The sequence below is a fragment of the Parambassis ranga genome, chromosome 5 (assembly GCF_900634625.1).
Source record: "Parambassis ranga chromosome 5, fParRan2.1, whole genome shotgun sequence".
NCBI classification, from domain to species: domain Eukaryota; kingdom Metazoa; phylum Chordata; class Actinopteri; family Ambassidae; genus Parambassis; species Parambassis ranga.
The window spans coordinates 10252845-10277726 of NC_041026.1; the positions used below are offsets into that span (position 1 = coordinate 10252845).

The 24882-nt window shown below is 41.7% G+C and overlaps 1 protein-coding gene across 2 annotated transcripts in view; it reads left to right on the plus strand.

Annotated features, from left to right (window-relative positions):
- magi3b (membrane associated guanylate kinase, WW and PDZ domain containing 3b) overlaps positions 1-24882 on the plus strand; it is a 125460-nt gene that overhangs the window by 87422 nt on the left and 13156 nt on the right. For both annotated transcript variants that reach the window (XM_028406176.1, XM_028406177.1), the window contains exons 3-8: positions 4002-4121; positions 11438-11644; positions 14029-14197; positions 16279-16358; positions 17179-17236; positions 19743-19849. In XM_028406176.1, coding sequence (XP_028261977.1) covers positions 4002-4121; positions 11438-11644; positions 14029-14197; positions 16279-16358; positions 17179-17236; positions 19743-19849 — 741 coding nt within the window. The remainder of the gene's footprint in view (positions 1-4001; positions 4122-11437; positions 11645-14028; positions 14198-16278; positions 16359-17178; positions 17237-19742; positions 19850-24882) is intronic.

Sequence of the window (24882 nt, forward strand, 5' to 3'; positions counted from 1 at the left end):
TTAAAGCGAGTACTACTCAAAAGGACCAAAAGACTTTGGATTTGTAACCATCCTCTTTCCTTTCTCGCTCCCTGTTTCTTTCTTGCCATTTCAACATCAAAGCTCTGAGCCACTCTTTTTTTTTTTTTTTTTTTTTTTTTTGAAGTACCATCATAAAACTATGCACGAAATCACCATTATAAATTTATGGCCTGCCACTTCTGACTGACTACATCTGATGTTCCCATTGTGACATCCTCTCAGTTCACATGGTTCAGGTCTCAGCAGTGAGACTGTGCAAAAGTGGCAATTTGTTTTGTTCCTGGATAAACAGACACATACACATGTAAAAACGCCACTGTGGTAAAACCATCGAATAAAGGAGTAGTTTGAGGAAATATTCATGAACTTTGGATGAAATCGTGCTTCCTGTGGTCGTACGGTTGTTTAATGTTTGTGTTGTCTGATAACATAAACATTTGTGACAGTGACTATACAGTGAATTTGGCTTGTGGTGTTTTATTTCGAATATTCACTTGGTTCTAACTTCTGCCTGCTTGATCTGGTTTTGTGCAGATTGATGCAACTCAGGCCTCACCTGAGCACCAAAATAGACTCAGCACGCTGAGAATGACGAAACACACACTGCGGGACTCAGGGGTCAGTCTCCTTTAGAAAGAATGGGCGGCTTTGGTGTGTTTTATTTTTGGGTAGCTAACTACGGCTTCACAGTGCTGTTTGTCTTTCCTCAGTTTCAGTGATCTGATCGGCTAAGATTAGTGGTTGATGAGAGTGACAGATGATCCATCCAATCACCTGCCAAGTATTATTTGTAAGGTCCGGGTTCTTTCCTAACAGTTTTCTGTGGAAATGTCCCAGATGATTATTAGGAACAGACCATCTGGTCACCACACAGTATATTGTTATTTAGGTAACGTAATCAAAAGAATAACAAAGAGCACAAACAGAGGACGGGACTACTTTCACTAACAGGCTCTCAGAGGCTGCATGGTAAACATCGGCTGTTTCAATCACCTTTAAAATTCAACCACTGCTGTTGTTTTCCTGATAAGGACAGACAGGAAACCAGAAGGAAACAGGCTCTGTACAAGGGTTGGGCAGTATCAGCCAATGAGAGATAGTTCAGACAGGATAGTTCAAAAAAGTGATGAAGCAGAATCAAAATGATCCAAAGGTGGAGATACATAAATAATGCTTTTTTTTAGTGTAGCTATTCAAGTTACATTTTTGAATAGACGAGGATTTTCAGCAGATCGATTAGACAGCGACCACTGAAGAAATTGCTCCATTACTGCACAAAGAACTTAACATAACTGGCTTCTAAACGGCAGGTGATCGTGCTTTACATGTTCATTATTTTGTGTAATGTTTAAAGGAGAGCATTAAAAAAATGATTGTACTCACTCATAGATCATCCCATCTTCTAATGTTACTCGGTCCTAAGGAGCAAGTCTGACTAACAGCACGGCTGACTCACTAATTACACCTTGTTGGTTGAATGTCTGCTGTACAGGAGGTTATGTGCTGTGTAGGCTATTTCTTGACAGAGCACATAATTACTCCCTGCTGTTTTGTCATCCCTGTAAGGTTGCCAGTCAACAAGTGTTTTTATACTTTAGTTTTTGTACAGATTCAACAAACATGGTGTAATTTGTTAATTACTGTGTTGTGGAGGTGCTGGTAGACAAATTGCTCACCTCTAAAGTGAGTCATAGAAAGCATGTTTTCTCCTCTGTATTATTGATCTTATCTTGAGTCTGAAAGTGAATAAAACTTGTTAAAATGTTAAAGTATCCCTTCACTCTGACATGCTCCACTTCCTTTCCCAGGAATGCATGGTGCAAATACATTTCCTGCTGTGTTGTATGCCGACAGAAAATCTTTGTTTTCTTTGATAAAGCCTCTGTGTGTTCACATTTCCCCCCTTTTGTCTGGCAATTAAGTGCGGTGTATCTGCTGCACCTTTTTTTTCACCTTTTTGAGGAAAGACCTGCAGTTTCCAACTATTTATTTGAAGGCATATCCAAAGCCTCAGCGTCTACATGCTGTAAAGTAATGTTTGACAAGATGTCGCAAAGTTCCACTTTAAAAAAGCTGGCAGCTTTTATGCTCTGCTGGACCCTCAAAGCTCGTAGAGCCCTCATTATAGCCGCAGGCGACTGATCCACAATAGGAGGCTTATGGTATATATATATATATATATATATATATATATATATATATATATTGGAATGACGTCCAGGATGATGGCTTGGGGAGATTCTTGGCAGGTACATAACTGCGGCTCAAGTAATTGGACTACAGGGGACATTTTTGAGGGACCAAAGCCATCGCCAGCAGGCAGACACGTTAGTAATGAGAGGCAGCAGAGGTTGGCATTCTCACACACGATGTCAACTGCTTTTCTAACACAAACTGTGGTATCAAGGCGAACTGAGAGAGGAGGCTTCTTAGTTTTTAAGATGCAGAAAGGCTGTCACAGTCCAATTAGAGGGAGAAATATAAGAGTGGAAAACAAAGGGAGATGCCAATATAAAGCTACTTAATAGGCCATTTGGCCCTTTTTTACTGCTAATTGGTGGAGACTCTTATATATGTCATAAAAATCGAGCGTGCACATATTTCAATGAGATTTCATCACAGCTGTATTTGAATGCTGTTATTTTAATGCAACATAATGTATACAGTTATTCAGACAGATGCCCTTAGCTATAAATAACTGCCACTGTGTGTTAGAGTTGAATTCAAGCTCAGATTGGATGATGTAAAAGATTATTCAGTCATTAAACTCAGCCTGACAAAGTCTGCCTGCATCTCACAGAGAGACGTTCCTGCCTTCAGTTGATAATCTGTTCTGTGGCGCTGGTATCGTATCTGTGTTTGCACTGTGTGCAGCAGCAGCAGGGCTCCTCCCTGCTTTATTTGAAATTGCCTGTTTTCTGAATATAAATGAGTATTTATGTTACCCCCAGTGATTGTCTGGTGGCGTCTACGGCTTGGTTCCCAGCCTTTCCTCTCATCAACCCATCCCTCTGTCCTTCCCATGACCCTGGAGAGGACAGAATGTATCTGCTCCATAAGCATGGCTGACATCAATTTAGGTGACACGAATTGCTGTGGAATGCCGCATTGGTTCATGTTGTGTGCTTTGTTGAGACTTCCGTGCAATAAATTACTGCTGTCCGGCCTCTCGATCAGTTGTGGTTATTTCTATTGAGTTTACAAGTTCGGTGACACGCCGCCTAATTAGCATCGAGTGCAATTGTGCCACACTCCTACTTATTTATTCATGGAATAAAGTTTACATAATCCTCATGCTAATGTAATCATTTGGTGTCCATTTGTGCCTCGTGGATATTCATCCTACAAGAGATCGACTGTTGCTTCACCACGGAAGCAGAAACTGCAACAGGAGAGTCTTCATATCATTTGCATTCATGTTGCCCTCTGTGGGACACCGGGAGATTACACAACTTACTGCTTCCATCAGCATTCACACATGTAAATTACTGTAGCTGTAGCCAGTACATACATCAAGATGTGCACAGTAATAACTTATTAGCAGAAGCTGCAGTTACTCACAGAGGATTAAATGAATTATGTGCTACAGTTTTCGGTTGTTGTTGTTGCTTTTTTTTTTCAGGATGCCTCTGTGGACTGTTTTTGTTTTTTGTTCCAAAATCCACCCTCCTGAAAAATGTGCTGCAGCCTCACACAGATGCAGATCACAAACCTTTTGTATTGTGGGAGAATAAGAACCAGGAATGCGACTGTTAGATTTGTGTATGCACCACTGCAGGACAGTGAGGATGTGATAAAGGATGGGAAAGAATTTAGGTTTGTTGTTTGTGTACAGACCTTGAAAGTGATTGCGTCTCCCCCTGACACACACAGTTTCTGCCTTGCTGCCTTATCTACTGTACACTTTCCTGTTTCTTATCTGTGACATGTTAGGACCTGTTTGTTTATATGTTGTTTTTTTGTTGTCATTTTTGTTCTAGGCACCACACGCCTTCCTCGAGAGGCAGAGGTGCCAGGCGTGGACTACAACTTCATCAGCATGGGAGACTTCAGGATCCTGGAGGAGAGTGGACTCCTACTGGAGAGCGGGACTTATGATGGTAGGTGTCACCACATACAGTAGAAACCTGTGCACGTGAGTGTGGCTGCATGCACTTATGTATACAATTCACACTGGCAGCGCTCTATAATAGAGTGAGAGTAAGCCCCGTATTCACAGTTGTTATGACTTACAGCCCGCCTTAGTGAAATGTGACGAGCGGGACGAAATGTATTGATCAGTGAGACATGATTAAAGGCTTGTTGGAAGTGACAGTCTGAGTCGCAGCAATATTCGCAGCCCTTGAGATGAACACCGCTATTCAGTTTCTCCACTCGCTGTGCTGAATGGGCTGCTGAGAGATGAAGTATGCAGACCTCAGATTTGAATATAAATGGAAAAGCTGTGGAAATCAGCACAAAGGTGTAACTTTTTTTGTCAGCGGGGATTTAAATAAACCTTACATTTCACAGAAACAGACTGCTTCTTTTTGGAAGCAGTGTGTGACAGGTGTGGCAGGCGGGTGCATGTTTCTTATTTTGCTGCAGGGATTCAACTAAACTGTTAAATCTTCACCACTGGATGGTGTGTTTTAATAGACTGAATATTATATGACTAAATAATCATGTTTTCAACACAAATAATTATTTAAAATCAAGTTTTTTCCCCCAAGCAGATAACTGCTTGGGCCCTGGGGGCCTAAAGAGTTTTAACAAACTTTAAACTATAATAATGTACAATGTTAGCAATGAAGGTAAGACACCTCCCTAAGGGTTATTGTTGGTAACAGGTTCTATATAACAGAAATCCAATGGATGCTGGTTGGAGGGGCCCCCTGTCAGTTGATGCTTAGGGACCCAGAGGACTCAGACGTTGCCTGAACTGAAGTCTCTTGGTTTGAATTCATTCCTCCACCTTCCCATCCAGCCTCCAAAATTGGATTTTGTTGGCCTTTGTATTTGGTACTGGCCAATAATTTGCAGTGACTCTGCAGTCTTGTGACTATGATGCAGTTTGTTTAAAGAGCAATATAGGATTTTCATGTCTGGTGATTGTGTTTAGGTTTCAAAAATGACAAGTGAGGTGGTCATTTGGTCATTTCTACAAGTCCAGACAATTTCTTGCTTCATTCTTATTAACGAATACGACCTGGATGACTGAGAATCTTCATCAACATGTCATTTCTTCTTCTACTTTTAGCTGTTCATGGGTCACCACAGTGAATTGTCTGTTTCCACATAACTCTATTCTCAGCATCCTTCTCTCTCTCACTAACTAACTTCATGCTATCGGATTGTAAAGAGAAGTTACACTAATTTAACAAAAAGTGCATCAGAATGAAATCTCCTACCGAACCTTTAACACATCCATATATCTCCTCTGACCTTCTTCTTGACGTCTTGTCTGTGTAGCTCCATTTCTAATGTTCTTCTACCAGTATGACCACTATCCTTCCTCTGCACATGTCCAAACCATCTCAATATGGCCTCTCTCTCTCTCTCTCTCTCTCTCTCTCTCTGACTTTGTCAGCCAACCTGAGCTGTCCCTGAGTTGGTCTTGTTCCTAATCATCATCCTCAACATCTTCATCTCTGCTAGCTCCAGCTCTTCAACACTGAACAAAATGTGTATATAACACAAACGCTTGTTTGCCACTGAGCATTTTTGTTCTGTGATCACTAAAAGTTTTGTTCTGCAACAGTCCAAAAGTGTTGGACTGTTGGGGCAGCAGTGGCGCAGCGGTATAGCAGGGTTGTCCCGTAACCGGAAGGTTGGTGGTTCGATCCCAACTCCTCCCTAGTCACTGGTGTGTGTCCTTGGGCAAGACACTTTACCTGCATAGCCTCCAGTGTACTCACTGGTGTATGGTGCTCTTTGCTGGGCTGCCTTGAGCAATTTCCCCATTGTGGGACTAATAAAGGTTTCAATTATTATTATTATTATTATTATATGTGAAAATTACCATCTGTCATTGCCATGAAGGGAAACATTATCAGCTTTTTGTGCCAGGCTGTAAACATGTTTATCTCTGCTCTGAGGTTGGACGTTTTAACATGTTGTCAGCCTCAAGTGGACATTTATGAAACTCCATATGCATTTCTCAGCACTCAGTTGATTACTGTGTGGTTATGGACCAATGCAGCCATTACAAATTTTGATATGAAAAATTCCCTGGACACATGATTTACCCAAGAAAAGAAGTGAAGGGCAAGGGGGAAAAATTATATTTCTCTGCTTATATTGAAGAGTTTTTTGTTGAACATTCCAGATTTTCCCATACAGCACAGGGCTGCATGAGGATACACACTATTTTTTGTATTTTTTTTTTAGTGTCTGAAGAAGTCTTATGTAATAAAAACACTTCACAGACTCTTGGAGGTGCTGGGAGAATTTGGTTTTTATGAGCTCAGCATTTTTAAATTCATGCTGTGAAGTATTTAAAATGGTGAAGGTGGTGTCCTGGTGAGACTCTGATTCACTTAACTAACAAAGGAATTATAAGGAATAAAACACATATTCAGTCATTCTGAGTGCAACATCACTATAGTTCCATAGGAAAAAAATGGAGCAGGCTCCTCTTATTGCCTTCGCATGAACCTTCCTGGCATGCGGTTGTATTTCCCTGCTTGTGCATCTGCACCGCATGTCTATCCATACACACAAATACTGTGTGAGCATGTAAGCTGCTATAGCACCTGCTGGTGTCCTTATGTAAACCAGTCAACCTGCTGATCCCACCAGCTGGCTGTGCAGCCACACACCAGGAAGACTCACTTGTGTTTTTACCCAAAAGTCATGCGTTATTCATGGGATAAAATCAGCCCCCTCCTTACCCACCTCACAGACACAACCAGTCGGATTTGGCTCGGCATCCACAACCTGAAACCGAACCTTCACAGCTGTTCACAACCAGTAGACAAGCACGGCCATGTTGTTTTCCATAAGGAGTTTACACAGAGGATATTTCTGCTTTGACAACCTGCTCAATGGCCAAGTATTTACCATTTCTAAGGCCTTACACTACAATGGAGCATAAGCGGTTGCCCTGTATTCAGAGGTCTTGGAAAGTCAGGCGGTCGCAGTGTATTTGTGTCATGAAGGGATTGGAATGGAGGATTTCTCTCACATCGTACAATGATTATGGCAATAACATGATAATCTCCTCACCCTTTTTAAGCTTATTCTCTCCTACCGTGAATCCAGGCAGCTGTGAAATGGGAGAGGATTTTTTCACATATATATATATATATATATATATATATATATATATATATATAATGTTTGTCGAGCAACCTCTGGTCTCAAAGAACGGACCATCTCTGCACCCCTCTGATTCAGATTCAGCTGCATCCTCTGCTTCCTTTAAGATGTAGAAGTAAAGATAAGGTGGAATCCTCCTCCAGAGAGAAAGAGCCTTAAGGCTGAGCCCAGGATGTGCACAGGTGCATTTCTGCTTCTGTGTATCGGGGCTGTGAAGTTCACATTCTAAAGTGTGATCTGCACCTGTTGAAGCAGGTTCTTGATCCCTGTGATAAAATGTCATTCCTCCACCAAAAAACCCTCGTTCCTCTGGCACAGTTGCAGCACTGGCAATTCACACACACACAAACACACACACACACTCTGAGCACACATAACAAATCCTGCTCGTCTTTGCGTTGCATCGAAGATCAGGTTTAAGGAGCTACAGAGCCGTCCACGTACTGTCCTTCATCTGTGAGCTGAAGCCAGGTGGGATTTACACATTTATAGAGAGGTTGATGGTGGGTAGAGAGAGAAGGAGGAATGGAGGGCAAACAGAGGAAGAGCATATAATAAAGACAGAGAGAGAGAGAGAGAGAGAGAGAGAGAGAGTAGAAGCATGCTGAGCTCCTCAGCTCCCAGTGGAAACCCCCTTTGCAGTGGAAGCAGGCCTGTCTTGGCTCTGTGCAGATGTGTGGATTAGCTTCTCAAAAGTTGGAAGGTTTCAGTCAACTATCCCTGAGAGGGAACGCTCTAAAAGTGGCTGCCTCCCAAACCCCCCCACACCCCCCTTCCTCTTAAACCTCGTCAGCACAAGCTCCACTACTGTGGCAAGAAGTGTTGAGTTCTCAGCAGCACAGTGGACTCAAAGAGGAGCTGGGAATAATCGGATCCAGTAGTGGGATTTAAGTCTGTTTAGTTGTAGTTGAAGCTTTGCAAGAAGGAAAAAAATAAGGTTGTGTGTCCACTTGTATAAGTTGCCTGAAGTACTGTCAGGTTCTGAGCGTACAGTATAAGTGAGCTGTGCTCAAGCTACTGAGCTAATGGGATTCTTAGCTAATCATAATGGTCTGTCTAATAGTCCCAAATGACTTGCCTGAATGCTCATTATGTTAATGGTTCACGGGTTTTTTTCCACTTGGAAAATATTTTATGGGACTCATTAAAGGCATTGTACACATAATTTAAACTTAAAGCACCCTCTCTCTGGCTCTTTTCAATCAATCACGCCACTATCAATGATTAATGCTCAGAAGTTGGTCACAAATGAGGACGCACAGAACACACGATTATACCTTTTTAGCCTGTCTGTCTGCATATAGACTGCTGTGATTGGTTTAGTACATGGTGTCACATCATCTGACTCCATGATTGTAGCTGTAATGATAATCATTTTAATTAAATGACACATAATGTCATAATGTCCCACTTTTTCCATGCTGGTGGTTCACAAGCTTTAAGTCTATTTCTAGCCACTATTTCCTCTTGGGTGTAGGTTTGACCACAGTCATGTCCAATCGTTAGCCCGTCTTCTCAAGAAGACAGGAAACGTAACATAAGGTCAATATTTCAGTCCTTGAAAACAGAACGTGTGCATAATTCTTCAACAGCATCTCTATGGATGGGACCTGTCGCCATGGTAGATAAAAAATGGCAAGGGATAGTTTTCCTTGTAAAGTGTGGTTAATGTTAGGACTTCATGTGTTTTAAGACAAACCATGATCTCTTCCTAATCCCTGAGTTTTAACATGTAATCTTAAGCAGTAGTTAACCAATAGTAACTCCAACCTGAACCCTGAACTCCTGAGCAAAGATCTGCTGCCACCACTGTCTCTAGCATGCCTCCTAACGTGGACCTCTGGGTCTGTGTCGGTCTCACCACAGATGACATCAGGCAATGCATTCATATGTTCTGTTAGCATAAACCTGGTATCTGCAGGATTTTTAATTGACCAAATGTGATTTTTTTTTTTGGTGAGGGCCTGTTGCCAGGGATCTTCTAAAAGCCTGTCACAGAGCAGGCAGCCATTTTGGATGGCTGTATCTGTGAGCCATCTGTGGCTATCTGGGGTTTTTCTGTCCTCAGTTCCTCTGAGGTCCAATTTTGGTCAGTCTTTCATAGCAGAACAGAGAAGCCAGACACAAACCAGTGCAAAGACTGGACCGAACGCTGTGATGAAATTCTGCCCTCGGAGAGGATCTTTGTCTTCCCTGACAAATGACCTTTAATCTGCTACCAGGGAATGCCAAATCAACTTCCACTGTAAGCCAGTTGCTTTGGGATCCCTGTTGTGATAATCAGTTGGATTTTTACAAGGAAGGAAAACAGACCTGGAGATTAAATTTAAATTTGGGAGTGCATTCTGTTCTGCTTGGATTGGCTGTGTCATGATAAGATGAAAGAGTGCTTTTGACCTTGAATGCATAGTTGTCCTTGACAACAGAAATCTTTTCATTACCAGTAGCATGAAATTGCTTGCACGCACTGGCTCATCAACTCTGTGACACGAGGATCACAAGTAACATTGGACAAGCTTCTGTGCTCATCAGCTTATGAGGCCTCACTCCATTTATAATGGCAAATGGTGCCACAAATCTTCGGTGACGCACTGCTTTCACGCACCTCTGTATCTGCGCCACACATTTATCAGGGGCCAAGAGACATGTTTGTAAGTAATTAATCACAGAGGTAGCGTTTGGCTGATGAATGTCAGAGTGTGGCAGGAGACAGGCGGGGATTAGCCAGCACACCCAATCTCTCCGTGCCATCCCTGGGCCTACCCCTGTTAATGAAGCCATCTTTGACAAATGCGGATGAGTGTCACTTAGGAAACACAGAATCTCACGTCAGGAGGAGAGGGGAGGGGCAGTCTTTCATCCAGCCTCCTCCTCAACCATCCCGCTAGCTTTGAGAAAGACGAGCATGGTTGCATTAACCCAGTTTGCAGTGCATTGTGGTTGGCACGCCTGAAGAGACGAGGCCCGACTTGAGATGGGCTCACATATCAGAAAGGCTGCTGTGTTACTGTATCGCGGCGTAAAGCTGCTGGAATGACTGTGATGTTTTCCTCAGAGCCCCTCTGTTCTTCCTGGCGTTGCACGCTGTTGTCAGCTCTCTGTACCGAGCTATAAAAAGATCCAGCGTTGATAAATGCTGGATGTTACAGTACAGCATTTGTGATGTGTGCATGTTCACACTTAAATACATCAAAGGTTGATAATACCGTGGTCCCTAATGCAGCTGCGTCCAAATGAAAATAAGATCAACTTTATGGAGGCTAATTAAATTGCTGCAGATCTTTATTTCCCAGCGGTATTTCTCTGTAGTCTTTAATTAATCTAATTACATATCAGGATTTTGCTGAGTAAGCTCAATCTGATGATGGTTTATTGTAAATGTTTGACCTTACAGATAGATTACCAAAAAATGAATTTGGTAATTTTGCATAAACACGTCTGACAGAGCAGCGTTTAGCAAACAAATAATCATAATAAATGGAAGGGATATAAATGAGTATGCACATTATTTATAATCCTAATGGAGGTTGAATAATTACTTATTCCACACCTAAATTGGGTTCCACATACTGCTCACCAGCCATACATAGATGGATTCACTCCCCCCGTGCTAAATGAGCAAATAATTACCAAAGTTTTGCACACTCTCCTCCCCTCCTCCTCTTCACCGTTGTCCCACTGAATATTCATAATCTGTAACACAAGGTCTTTCTTCATTGGGGGAAAAAAAACAAGCTGAGAGATAGATAATTGCTGTATTCAATGATCAGTGTAATTAGTTGCAGGCAAATTCTGGGAGAAGTGATTTTAATGTTACATGAGTCATGACAGCCCTGTGGTGCAGTTGTCAAGGGGGAAACAAAGCAGGGGGTTAAGAGTCGTGAAAATCATTGAGGGGAAGCCGACCTCTGAAACCTTGTTAAATAGTCAACCTTGAGTGCTGGTGTGTGACATTTGGAGAATTAATTTTGGATTTAAAACAAATGAATTGAGGTGATGTTTGACATGGTGGATGGTCTCTCTGGTCGTGTCTCATTCACTCACATAAAGAGACAGCTTACAGCCCTGTGCCTTTCTATATTTGCGGTTAAAATTCTCCTTTTCTTTGCTCTCTAAGGTAACTATTACGGGACCCCGAAGCCTCCGGCTGAACCCAACCTGGTTCAGCCTGACTTGGTGGATCAGGTGCTGTTTGATGAAGACTACGGTGGCGAGATGCCCAGGAAGCGCACGACCTCCGTCAGTAAAATGGACAGGAAGGACAGCGCCGTACCTGAGGAAGAGGACGATGACGAGAGGCCACCGCTGGTCAACGGATTGCCTGGTCAGTGAAAGTTGCAGCACACTGAATGTTATGATAAATAACAGACACGCCGTCATAACTCTGTGTGTGTCCTTTGGTCATGGAATTGGCAGGTCAAGTCAACGTCACTGTCAGTTTCATGAATACCGACTTGTCGCAGATTTTGTATGGCGTGACGAGCCTGCTGGGCAGTCGATGACATCGGTCATCTGTCATATACAATAAGCATGTATTAAAAGCGATTTTTTTCAGAGCAGAGACGTTCACTTTTTCTGTCAGTCATTCACTGAAGGTTAAAATATTTTTTTCTGCAAAGATGAGATTGGAATTTCTGCTGTTATAGATGAATGTATGTGTTTAGCAGCCTCTTCATCTGGAAGCATACTTGACTTCACCCTATTTATTAAGGGGCGACTGAACTCAAGAACATTGGATAAATATGTGCAGAATTGCAGACCAGCATACCTTACACTGCGTCTTGTGCTGATAGTACTCTGGTTGCCACTGTATGCCACGTAATGTAATTAAATGTGTCCAGAGGCAATTTATTCTGCTTCGGTTGTTACCGGCCCCTGAAACATCCAGCTCAGATCCACAGAGACCAGACTCATTCTTTGTATGGAATAGAAAAAGAGACACCAGTCTCACCATCACAACTTTGAAGCTTGGCCGCAAAAAAAAAAACCCACATATTTACCTTTAATAAGCAGATCCTGCCGTGCTGATTAGTGCTATAAATAAACTGATGACTAATCAATTAATCAGCCCTTTGATGGTTACAGCTTTCATGTCGAACATTGCTGTGATTAATTTGGCATCAGTGGCATGTTAGATTCAGTGTAAGACATTTAAACTGATAGCTGCACATGATGGTAACCAACTAATATACTGTAGCACGAGTCACCTTGAGGGAGGCTCATCTACACTGTAGGATGCTGTGTGTGTGATCAATCAGGAGAAGTGTCCAGCTCTCTGAGGAGCAAGTCTGTCCTTAATGCTTACAAGGAGAAGAGGCGTGGAACAGGAAATAGGTTACCGTCACCGCGCACCACTCCTGTTTTTTTTTAGTAAGAGAATTGGGGTTAAGAGTGAAGCAAGTCCAAGCTGAAAATCTGATTTTTTTTTTTTTTTTTTTTTACACACTGAAACATTGTTTTGACAGTCACGTCTCAAACTCTGCTTGCTCAGCTGTACAAGGGATTCACAGAAATCCAAAGTGTGTTTACCCAACTGCTCTGTCATATTGAAGTCAAACACAAAGTGATGAACGGGCATCCAGGAGTTCTTTTTATGGAAAGAAACCAGTCACAAATGACTGCTCCACTAACAGCCCACAGCTGTGGCAGAGAAGTCTCAGACCCACCGTAGATGGAGAGAGAGTTATGGTCGAATGAAAAAAGAGGTTAATGGAAAATGTGAGTCTCTTCACTGCAACTTCCTCCATCGTTGCTTAGACTGTCCTTATCAGCCGTGGTCTGTTCTCTAACCTGGTGATAGTGTCAAGGAGGCCTTCACCCTTCTTTGAACCTGCTGTAACCTCTCCTTCAAGCTCTGCCCTCGGGCTGTTATTTCAAGTGTCTACACAGCTAGATCACATAAAGCATCTTCAAACATGCCATGTGTATTTTGTCACTGTGTATGCTCCTTTAAAAATGAAGCACAAGTGTTTTTTAATCAGGGAGGCAAAAGAAGAAAGTGTCCTAGAAGCTGGGAAAAATCTACATGCTGCTGCTGCTGTTGAGGGATTTTTAGCAGTTTTATGCTCAATTTAAAATTCAGGTGGAATGATCTTTAGGAAATGCAGCCCCCACAAATGCTTTTTTTTTGTGTGCAATGCGTTACATCTTCTGGCATTATCCTCCATTGTGGGGAGGTTAGCTCCACATAAAAAGCAAAGGATGAAAAGCACTCGTGTTTCATCCCTTTATAAGCATCTTCTGAGGGAAGGCATGAAGTGCTAAGTGAATTAGGAGAGGCTTTGTTGTATGTTTCATGTTCCTTGTAGAGCCGTCCCTCATTAAAGGGGAGTGTCTACCAATGCAACTGAATATGTTTAAAACACTGCAGTGAAGTATTATTATAAAGTCTTTGCAGCTCAACTGGCCCTTTCACTGTGAATCCCTGCCTCTATTATTGCTGCCCACAGGGAATGTACACATATGCATAGGCATACGCTCTGACACTGTGTGCCCGTGCGAATGCAAAGCAGCCCTTTGGCGAACATATACCATCCTTGACATGCAAATCCTGTGAGCGACATCAGCTCTCACTGCACTTCCCTGCAACAGGAGGTGCATAGGTGTTCCTGCAGGCTAACCTCCCACTCTCGCTGCTCTGTTTTTCTCTTTGTTTCCTCCCCCCCTTTTAACCTCTCCATCCATTTTCTCTTCCCTCTCTCTGTATAGAGCACAAAGAGGGGGCAGACTGGAGGAAAGTGGTGCCCAGCTACACTCAGTCCAGCAGCACCATGGACTTTCGCACATGGAGCTCTCTTCCCCGCGATGACAGCCTGGAGCCTCTGCCTCTCAACTGGGAGATGGCTTACACTGAGACCGGCATGGTCTACTTCATAGAGTAAGTGAGACACAACATAGAGGTCACATGGAACAGTCAGTGAACCAACTGAGGAGCATTAATAAAAAACATTACCAGTATTTATAGAAGGCATTTTTTAAATGAAAGTGAGAATCAGAATGAGTGTATATTATTATTAACAGTGGTGGAGGAAGTACTGAAGCTTGGTACAAATAACCAGCAAAATATACTTAAGTAAAAGTAGAAGTGCTACATCAACAATCCTACTGAAGTAAAAGTCTTAAGTACTTACTTTTAAATGTACTTAAAGTATTAAAAGTAAAAGTACTCATGCACTGAATACATATATTTGATTTCCATTGCAAAGGATCTGAACAGGTTAAAATAATCAAAGAAATCATCTTAAATTAAAATGGACCATGTGTAGTTAATGTACATGTCCAGTCCAGAAGCAGCTATGGACAGGTCTGTGTGTCATGAGGCAGGCTGTGGGCATCAAGTGAACAGAGAGGCTGCTGATAAAAACAGGCATTCAGCATTTGTACTGTGTCAGTATTCCTGCTGTAGATTCATGTTATGATTCATGTTAATCAGACATTAATGGATGGACCTGTGTTAGCAGACAGCAGCTAACTAGTTAGCTAACTGAGCCAGAGCACCGGCATCATGACTGAGGCTCATTATAGAAACACAGCTGGCAGCGTGACACCACCTCCATGCAGAGTCTGACCTCACATCAGTCCAGCACTGTGTTCATCAAATGTAGCAAGTAACTACAAACACTGTAGAAATGTAGTGGAGTAGAAAGTGGTAAAAAAAATGTAAAATGTAATGGAGTAAAAGTATGTTTGTAGTTTATATTTAATAGATAGATTGATTACATCAGTGTGCATGCAGTACGAGTACAGCTGGGATCCACTGTGTTGAACTTTAACCCTTGCAGTTCATAGCATCAGATTTGCATTAGCATCAGTATATAAGAGTATTAAAAATACACATGAGGCACAAAAATATGCACTTGACTGCACTGTCATCTGGTGTTATTGTTGTTATTATTGTGGCATCATCTCTTGGCTGCTCAGTCATGTGACATATTTTCAGCTTTGCAGAGGAACACAATAAGCCAAAAAACAAAAAAACATGCTGGGTTGCATACTGTAAAATGTGCTGTATTTAGACATTCTGGCACACTGCAGCTCACACACTGTGTGTATTGTGACATACTTATTTTTTCTCTTGCATGCTATAAAGTGAAGTAGAATGGGTATTGGAAGGCAGCCTGAGTTTAATGAGCCATGGTTAGATAAAGAATAACAGAAGCCGAAGAAAACAGGCAACAGGTAAATGTTACAGAAACATATGGCTCCAGTCTGTACACCGAAGTGCTGATGCTTCTACTGTTATGTTGCAGGATGCCTTTTTAAAATGAAAGTGTCTTGTTGTCTTGTACATAATTTATTCATAAAAACACAGATAAAAGTTTCTAATCATCCCCGTTAGGTTTGATCCTTGATGTGTAATGATGGATTTCTCATTAAGTAAAGATCAAAAAGCCCAACGAGGCGTTAAAAAAATAACAAAAACTTAATACTTGCTGAGAGTTTGAGTCAGATATAGATACTCTGCTGTTTTAGTTGATCTGACAACTCTGTCTTAAGCTCTCACCAACCAATCAATACTTTGATTTTAAGACGGTCTAGTAAACAGGCCCCTCTGTGGGGCCTGTGCTGTTGTATTACAGGCTTGTGTTGTGTTATTCATATTTGGCTCTAAGCCACTTGTCTCTGAAGATATCAATAGACCATTGTGATTTTCCTGCTGATTACACACCCCAGTTGTTTAACACATTTGAGGGTGAATGAGTTTGCCATCTTTCACATTCAGAGGGTTTTTTTTTTTTTTACCCATAAACATGGTAATGTGACTGTTGAACATACACCATTGGATCAGATGTTTGCTGATAAATTTGGTAACGTTTGTGCACGGGGGCATATCACGCAGGGGAATACGGTCGCTGTTTTTCCTGTTGTGTCACGCATCATCCTTTCAGTTTGTTTTTTTTTTCCCCTGGCACAGGTTTTTATTGTTGATATTTACTGGCTGCTGTTTGTGCTCTGCAGTCACAATACCAAGACGACCACGTGGCTGGACCCCCGCCTGGCAAAGAAGGCGAAGCCCCCTGAGAAGTGTGAGGATGGCGGTATGTTCTCTGCTCAACTGCTTTACTCAAGCATGCAGTCATTCCATTAAGTACAACACATGCATTCGCACAAGGGCATACCTCTATCGTATGTGCCCTACATTACACGATCCATCGCTTCACACCTTTCCATGCAATCAATCAAAAAATCAAGCAGGATAAAATATCAGTGTTTAACTTCTTGTCGAAACGACACGTCACCTAAGAGTGACCCTAAGTATCACCGGGTCACAGCCTCATTTTTCAGAGCTACTTTAGGAAAATTTCAGACTGGACTTTGTATCCCCAGGATAATCATGTGGGCTTAAGTGCATGTGGAGGCAGTGAGTGGCCACGGCTGAAAGACGGGGACCCTTCCAGCCTGGTTTTAATGGATTTTAACAGGCAAACAGAAAGCTAGTTGGTGTGGTGCTTCTGAAAAGCAACTCCAAAGCTCTCTGTTGCGTTAAGAGCTCTTCTCCCTCTCTCTCTCTCTCTCTCTTTTCTCTCCTTCTGCTTGATATGTTCATCAGGGCATGAAGTACATTAGCCATTCTAGCCGGCCTGCTTATTGAAAACCACAGGAATGTTCACTAAATTATTGTAGGCTTATTTTTTCATGCTTGCTTTCTTATGCAAAATGTCCCGCTCAGGGGGAACAAATATACTGGTGAGATACTGCAGGACCTCACCATGATGTTGAATAGGTCACGGTACGCACAGTAAAAATTGTGCATGCTTGTCCTCTTTCTCTTTTCCACTCAGTTATCTTGTGGCCACCTTATTTGCATTCTTGCACAGAACAGTGACACAACTATTCTTGTTTTTTTTTTTTTTGCAGAGTTACCTTACGGCTGGGAGGAAATTGACGACCCGCAGTACGGCACATACTATGTTGAGTAAGTTTTTTTTTTTTTTTTTTTTTTTATTGATGTATCATTTCCATTCACTCTGGTTGCAATCATTACAAACGTTGCAGATTGTTTCATCACACTTGTTCCTTTTCGCAGATGCACACACGCATATTTCACCAGAGGGATCAAAGCACATTACACTGCTTTGCGTACATTAGCAGCGGCCTGGCGTAAATCAATACCGTCTAAAAATAAACAAATACATTTGGCTCATTTTGTTCCCTTTATGGCTGAGAATGCTCCGAGTTAAATAACATGCAGAGAGGAAGCCTTTACCTTGAAGATTGTGATCAGGATTTTCCCATTGTTTATCAGTAGGTGTCGAAATGAAGCTCTGTGGGTAACATTGCAGTGACCTGTCTGTGAACACACACATTGATTGTGCTCTCGCTGCGTCCTGACAGTGTTTGTGTGTGTACAGAATGCGTGGCAGTGTATTTGGCACTGCATATTGTTTGTATATTTGTCTGTGTGCAAAATGTGTTTTTTGTGCCCCAGCAGGAAAATCAGTGAAACACAGTCATTGCAGCAGCAGCAGCAGCAGTAGTGAGAAACGGGGAGATTTTCAACTAGAATGCATTGGAGGAGCAGAAATGGGAGGGCCGGATGCAGAGAGAGATAGCAATCTGTTATGATGAAGCAAAAATTGGGGAATGCTCACGTTGTTTTATTGCTCAGACCGCAGAAGAATCCCTCCCAGGTAGAAGTGATGTGAGAGAGAAACTTGCAGTGTTCTGGAGGAGAGTCAATGGCACATAGAGATGGAGCTTGTAGCTGCCAGTGTTTTTAGCTTGAAATGAGCTCACCATGAAACAATGGCTGTGGTTTGTATGCCAGGGGGACAACAGGCTGTTTACCTTGTTGTAGAGGAACAGGATGTTTCTGGCAGTCGGGGGGTTCATTTCCTACAATATTAAATGGCTAAAAGCCATAGCAGTTTCCCTGCATAAGGAGGTGGTGAGCCAGCCGTTACTGTATGCATGCTGTGTTGAATGAATTTATTTATACAGGCACCACTATAGCGTTGCTGTATCAGAAAAATCATCTTGAAGGCATGGTGCATTCATAATTCAGAGCAGTTAATGCAGTAAGTTCAATAAGCAGTGATGAAAAAAAAAGTGTAATAGTGCAAGTGCAACAATGTAGGAATATTTAATCACAAAACTCTAGCATTAGCATCAAAATGTAGCTAAAGTATTAAAAAATAGTTTGATATATGGATATATTTGTCTTCAGGCCACTGGCGGTCCATGTGGTGTTGGGGCCTGTGTCACCACTATTTTGACAAGGTTCATTTGGTCTTCACCTATTTATGAACTATGATAGAATTCTTTTTAGTCAGACCAGTGTTTTTTGTGTTTTACCTTGACTTGACATGTTTCGACTACTTCCTGCAGTCTTCCTCAGAAGTCACATGATGTTACGTGACGTGTCTGCCAGCTGATCTGTGTCACCACAGTTTCCAGTCTGCGGTTCCGGTTCATTGATTGTAGGACAAAGAGAGTAACTTGCGGGCAAAATGAGTTCTTTAGAGGGAGTTCTTGGCACAAAACCTGGCTGCAGTGTCCTTCTTAGGGGTATACCAGTCCAACTTATTCAGCTCAGATAATGATACCATAACCTGGGCTTTATCATCCATCCATTTTCTGACCCAACTTTGTCTTATACTGCAGGGTCACAGGGAGCTGGAGCCTATCCTAGCAGTCAGCAATGTGCGATGGGCGGAGTCTATTGCAGGGCTCAACACTATTTTTATTTCCTTTGCAGATGTTGCACATAGCTGCTGTGTTTCAAACATAGAAATTAACATGGTGTAGGAGCCATTTGTTTATTTCCTGGTTTAAGACCCCTTGTGGCTGAATGTTGAAAGTGTGTTTGGTGTGAAGTGTGAAGGGGTTAAATGACACACACAAGTTGGCGGAGTATGGTTGCATGGAAACGCCAGCAGGCATACGGATTTCAATATTATTTATCGCTTGATCATTGTTATTAGAGAAATGATTGTTTGGATATTATTTTTCTATTGTTTTGTTTTACGTGAAGTTTAGTTTCATGGACTATAATGACCGTCATTTTATTTTGAGTTATATTATGGAATAAACTATCTTGCGAATTGAAACCTCTGAACAGCATCATGAAGTGACTCAAAGAAGACACTACACATGGTATTAGACCATATCTAATATCAATATAAGCCTGGTGCATCCCTAGTCCTTTTCCAGTTTGAGACATTTCTTCTGCCATCCTTTCCTGTGCTACTGATGTCACACACTGCTTACACTGCTCTTTGTGTTCTGCAGTTCTGCGTGTCACAACCAAAGGATCAGTCCGCACAGTCCTCCTGTGCCTAGAGATGACTAAAAGTCTAATGTTTTTATCTGAAATGTATTACACTGTATGTTCGAAGTAGGACAAAAGTGAGTAGGGAGTAAATGTGGCTATGTTTAAGCTTGAGCATTGCCTCTTAAACCTCTGCTTGTTTATGTTACAGTCACATCAATCAGAAGACGCAGTTTGAGAACCCCGTCCTGGAGGCAAAGAAGAAGCTGAACCAAGAGACGGCAGCGATCCAGCAAGCTGCGGCGGCACCTTCTCAAGGTAACAGCAGCACTGCAAAACATGTCCTACTCCAGTGTACCATAGCTGCAGAGGCTTGTGATAAAGGACACGCAGAATTAGATTTTGCACACATGAAAACCTGCAAATGTCAAAGTGCTACTAAAACACGTGGGACGGTGACCTTTAAAAATAACGTCATGAGATCTTGCACTCTGTCTCATGAGTTTTGACAGCACCCTCAGGTTTATGCAAATACGTGTATAATTACTTCAGCGAGCTCCCTGACTTACACTGTCATCATCTGGCCAAAAACAACAAGAAATCCCAGTTGCTGTGAAGTCTTTTATTGTGGCTTCAGTGTGCTGCACTTTAGAAGATAAAGCCCACCCCATTGTGCTCTTATTAATGAACCACATACTTCTATGACTTCACTGTTTCTGTTCTAAATCCCTCTGGACACAGCGTCAGCTAATTGTCTAAAACATAATTGTAATTAAATTACTTTGGCTTATGCTCTGTGTAAAGGGCCGGCCCTTTCACCTCTGTCAGCCTGCTTTGATAAATATGTTTTCTAGGAATAGAAAGCAGTGGGTATATTTTATGCAAGGTCAGCGCAACACGTCAACCTTTGAGTAGCCTCGAACAATAATAGATTGTCAGAATGAGCCCTTTTTTCCATAGTTTGCTCATATACTACAAGTTTCTGTCAGCTTTCCAGTAATGGCCTGTTCTGTAGGTTGACAAGCCATTTTTCTCCGGCAATAAACATCATAAATTAAGTATGTTTTCATTACAATGGTTGTATAATAGATTACGGAGCTGCAGAATATGCGGAGATAGACAAGCTCGCAGTGCTGGCGGGGATTCAGGGAACCAGAGAGTGGGAGAGAGAGAGAGAGAGAGAGAGATGGGGCGAGGGAATGCTGGGGAGGAGGTCGGATTTTAACGGTGCAGGTGGCAACAGCTGGTGGAACAGCACGTTAGAGAGGCCAAGCATAATCAGACATCTCTCTGCTCAGGTGTGTGGGGACTGAGGAACCCATCCTCTCGCCCCTGATTACCGATTACACAACCTAGTGAGCTGTCAGACAGTTGCTATGATGAAACCAAAGCATTATAAGTCGGCGGTTACACCTCAGGGTACAAAACAGAGTTTTAAGTTTTAGTATGGAAATTAGTAGAGTTTAAACAGAAATATGTGTTGGGAAAGCAGCACTTTAAAGACAACGCATGAAAGCGGGAAACTCTTTTCCTGGTTGGGTGCCTACTTCAGTCATGTCCTATGAAAATATTTAGCTGTATCTTAAAGGGCTACTGTGTTATTCATCTACTGATTAATCATTTTATGAACAGTGTCAGCGGTTAAACCTGTTTGTCAGCTTGCAAACGTAACATGCAGGCCTGTATGTGTCGAACGTTTGCCTTGTTCTGACATGCTGTTTGCTTTTGCTATTATATTGCTTTCCCTGGTAGTCACCTGATGACCTCACTGCATCAGTCATCCTCCTTTAGGGTGCTTGGTGTCACAACATCAGATTTTCACTGAGGAGTTTATAGTTGTAAAAGTAATACTATGAATCAATGTCACCTCTAACTTCTCTCTCTCTCACTGTTGCCAAGTCCAATGCCATAATAGCTTAGCTTTAACCACACAACCACAGGACTGTATTGTAACATTTGATCTCTGTGCTGTGGTGAAGTCTGCTGGATGTAGTGTTGCCTTCTCTAACACATACTATTAATCACCATTTCTGCAAACGGAGGAGTCTACACACTGCAGAACATATTCAAATCCAGAACTATTTTTACCACTTTTACTGTTCCACAGGTCATTTCACACCACTTTAGTTTTCACTGATTAGAACAGACCCGCCATCGTGGCATCATTTCCTTTTGGAATGTCTTTGATGTCGACTGTAAGTTAAAAACAAAAGTTTACTGAAGTGAAAATGAAACTTAACCAACAAAAAATAAACCTAAGAGCAAGTGAAAACAAAATGGTTTAAAGAGCGTGTTTCTGTGCCTGTTTTTGGATTGATCAGGAATTTAAGTGATGCTGCCACCATGGCGATGCTCAGCGCCTCCCACTACAGATCAAAAACTGTTCCTCAGAAACCTTTGAGTGACAGTGTATAATGTTCATTTACAGTCAAAACTAAGCACCACTCTACTGTTACTGGTTTATTTTAGGAATAATTCTGCAGATCAAAATATAGCAGCTTTGGTCGATCAGTTCCTCAAACATTGCTGTTTTTTAGGGAGCAGAGTCAGGTGAGGAGGTCTCCTATTGCATACTGGTACATTGGAACTTCTATAATTTATAGTTATTCAGCCCCTAAAGGGGGTCCCCACATGGCCTGGGGTCCCAAGCGGTTGTCTTCCATGCATGCTGGCAAGCAGCACCGCTGCCTAGATGTAGTTAGGAAGATGTTTTCCCAGTTGTGGTGAATAATGTTGCTGGAGATTTACAATGTGATTGAGTCACAGATGAGAGCTTGTGTGGATATGATGGTTTTGTCTGCCTCGGCTTTTTAAAGTCTGCCCACAAACGCTGGCACAGAGACCTTCCTGGACTCTCCCACACAATAACAGGCTCGCACACGCCACTCTCACTTCCTGCTTCTGTTTCTCTCTCTATCAGTTATCAGCCTCTGTCTGCCTTTTTTTCCCCACACACACACAAATGTGTGCAGTCAAATGGTTATTTCAGCTCTCACTGGGGGGGAGAAAAAAACATTCAACGTTGAGTTTATCAAGCAATTTGAATGTGATTATGCAAATTAGCTTTGCTTGATCCATGCAACAGTGTGGACATCTGGAGTCCACGCTGACTGTGATAACTTACACTCACACAGCAGTTCATGTCTGCTGCAGATGTTTTTGGCTGCTGAACCATTTTAGATGTGTTTCTGTGTGTGTGTGTGATAGAGCGGCCGCATTTAAATTCCTCACACACGCCTCTGAAAGTTATGGAGTGTTTATAAAACTGAAGGGAATGAGAGGGGAAATGTGCTGCTGTTATTTTGCAGCTAAACTAGAGCGTTGTTGTGATGTTGAAAACTAGATGTGGAAATGGGCACACTGAGAATGGGAGCGAGTGTTCAGTCCTGGAGGAACAACTGAAGTCATGCGGCTTTAGATTTTCATACACAGCAGTTTGTTTCAAGTGAAGCATTTGCACAAACTGATGCAATCTTTTAAAATACACTTTTAGCTGCAGAGTGTCTGTACGTTTTATGTTTGTCTGAGCACTGTTCATATGATTCAAAAGCCTTGATGATATTCAGTATTAATATGGTAGCACTTCAAGCTACACACCCTGTTTAGCATCAGATAAAAAAATATAAATAGTGAAACTTAAGTACTTGTACTTGTGTTTTTACATAATCACTTATGTTTAGTTATGCAGAATGTAATTGTAGTAATCAGGGTCTTTCATTTCAGTATGCCTGTATATTATCATCTATATTCAAACTCTAATCATGCATTTGTTTCCTCCCTTCCATCCATTCATTTGAACTTGAAAACTTAAAAAACTAGGAAGTACTGTGTAGGCCTGCAATATTCGAGGGCAAAATGCATCAACAACTAATTTAGTATTCGATGACTAGTTAGTGACATCACCAAATGGCATGCAAGTGTAATACATATGCAGTGGAGAGTGATTCCCAGGCTCGTGGCATAGCGGGATGATTAGTGTTTTGGTGCAAGTGGCCGTAGGTAATCCGATTACTCTAATAATCGAGTATTCGATTATCAAAATAGTCGTTTGTTGCAGCTCTAGTATGTCTCAGTGTGTTGAAGAAGTGTGCTTCTACCTCTAGATATCTGTGTATCATGGTTGAACTAGTAATTCACCTACTGCTGTATGTTGTATATACTCAAAAGTGTCAGTTGATATTGCGTTTTAGTGCTTTGGAAAATCCTATTGAAAGTTCTTATTTACCTGAATGGGTTGTTGAAATGAAGTGTAGCCATTCAGAATCAATGAATTGATCCGACCTACACATGCAGCCTGTGTATCCAGAGCCTGATGATGATGATTTTCTATATTTTAAAATATCCATGAATAAGCTGCATACAGATGCACTGAGCAACATGTTCTATCATTACTGCTGAACATTGGCCTCCCACATACAACATGAGTTCAACAAACGGGATTTTCAATCTATAACATTTTTGTTGAACTTTTTAATAAATAATACTACTAAATATTTCAGTAAAAAAAATGAGAAAAGAGTGCCACACACATTTGCAGTGGCTCTTGTTACAGTTGTGCAGTGTACTGATAGTCTTGTGTTATTGTTTTCTGGAAATTAATTATTAAACAAAAAGTTGTTAGTAATTCATGTCGTTTTTTTTCATACTTTTAAACACTAAACATTCCCCACTGACAGTACTAAGACAAATAATTTATGCTGACTTTTTGCTAAGGATGTTTTGCCGTCTTTCTCTTATCTCTTTAAATGTAGATATAAATATATAGGGACTATTTAGAAATGATATTTCTGACCTGCCAGTTACTGACAGCCCCATCATGTTCTCTCAGCTGCTGAAATATGCACCATTTGTCAGCGGCTGCTTCCAGTTTTACTGTTTTTGAGTCAAAGCTATATAATGCAGTCCAGCCCGGAGAACGTCAGGCAGTAGGGGGAAAAAAATGGTGTGTCCGTGATCTAAAGTGCTGATACTACAGCACTGCCAGATAGGGGAGCTGCTCAGTTTAATGCAGTGTGACCCTGACAGTTGGTTATCGGGTGTATTGCGTATGCCACAGCCAGGCTGCTGGTCCATATTGATGTTGCCGCTGACCTTAAGTTGTTCCTTACTGGAGTTATAAAAAGTCTACAATGACAGATTTTTTTTCTGAGTCACTGATTGCAGTCAGGAGGGGATAAGAGAGGACCTTGTGTTAAATTAGCCACTGGCAGAGGTGCTATATCACTTCTCTGCTCCATAGATTTGTAATAGAGAGAAACACGTGAATTAGCTTCTAATACTGCTGTAATTTCATATCATTTTATCTGTGTTTGTGCCTCAGCAGGAGTGTACAAAAAGGTCTCTGTTGATAG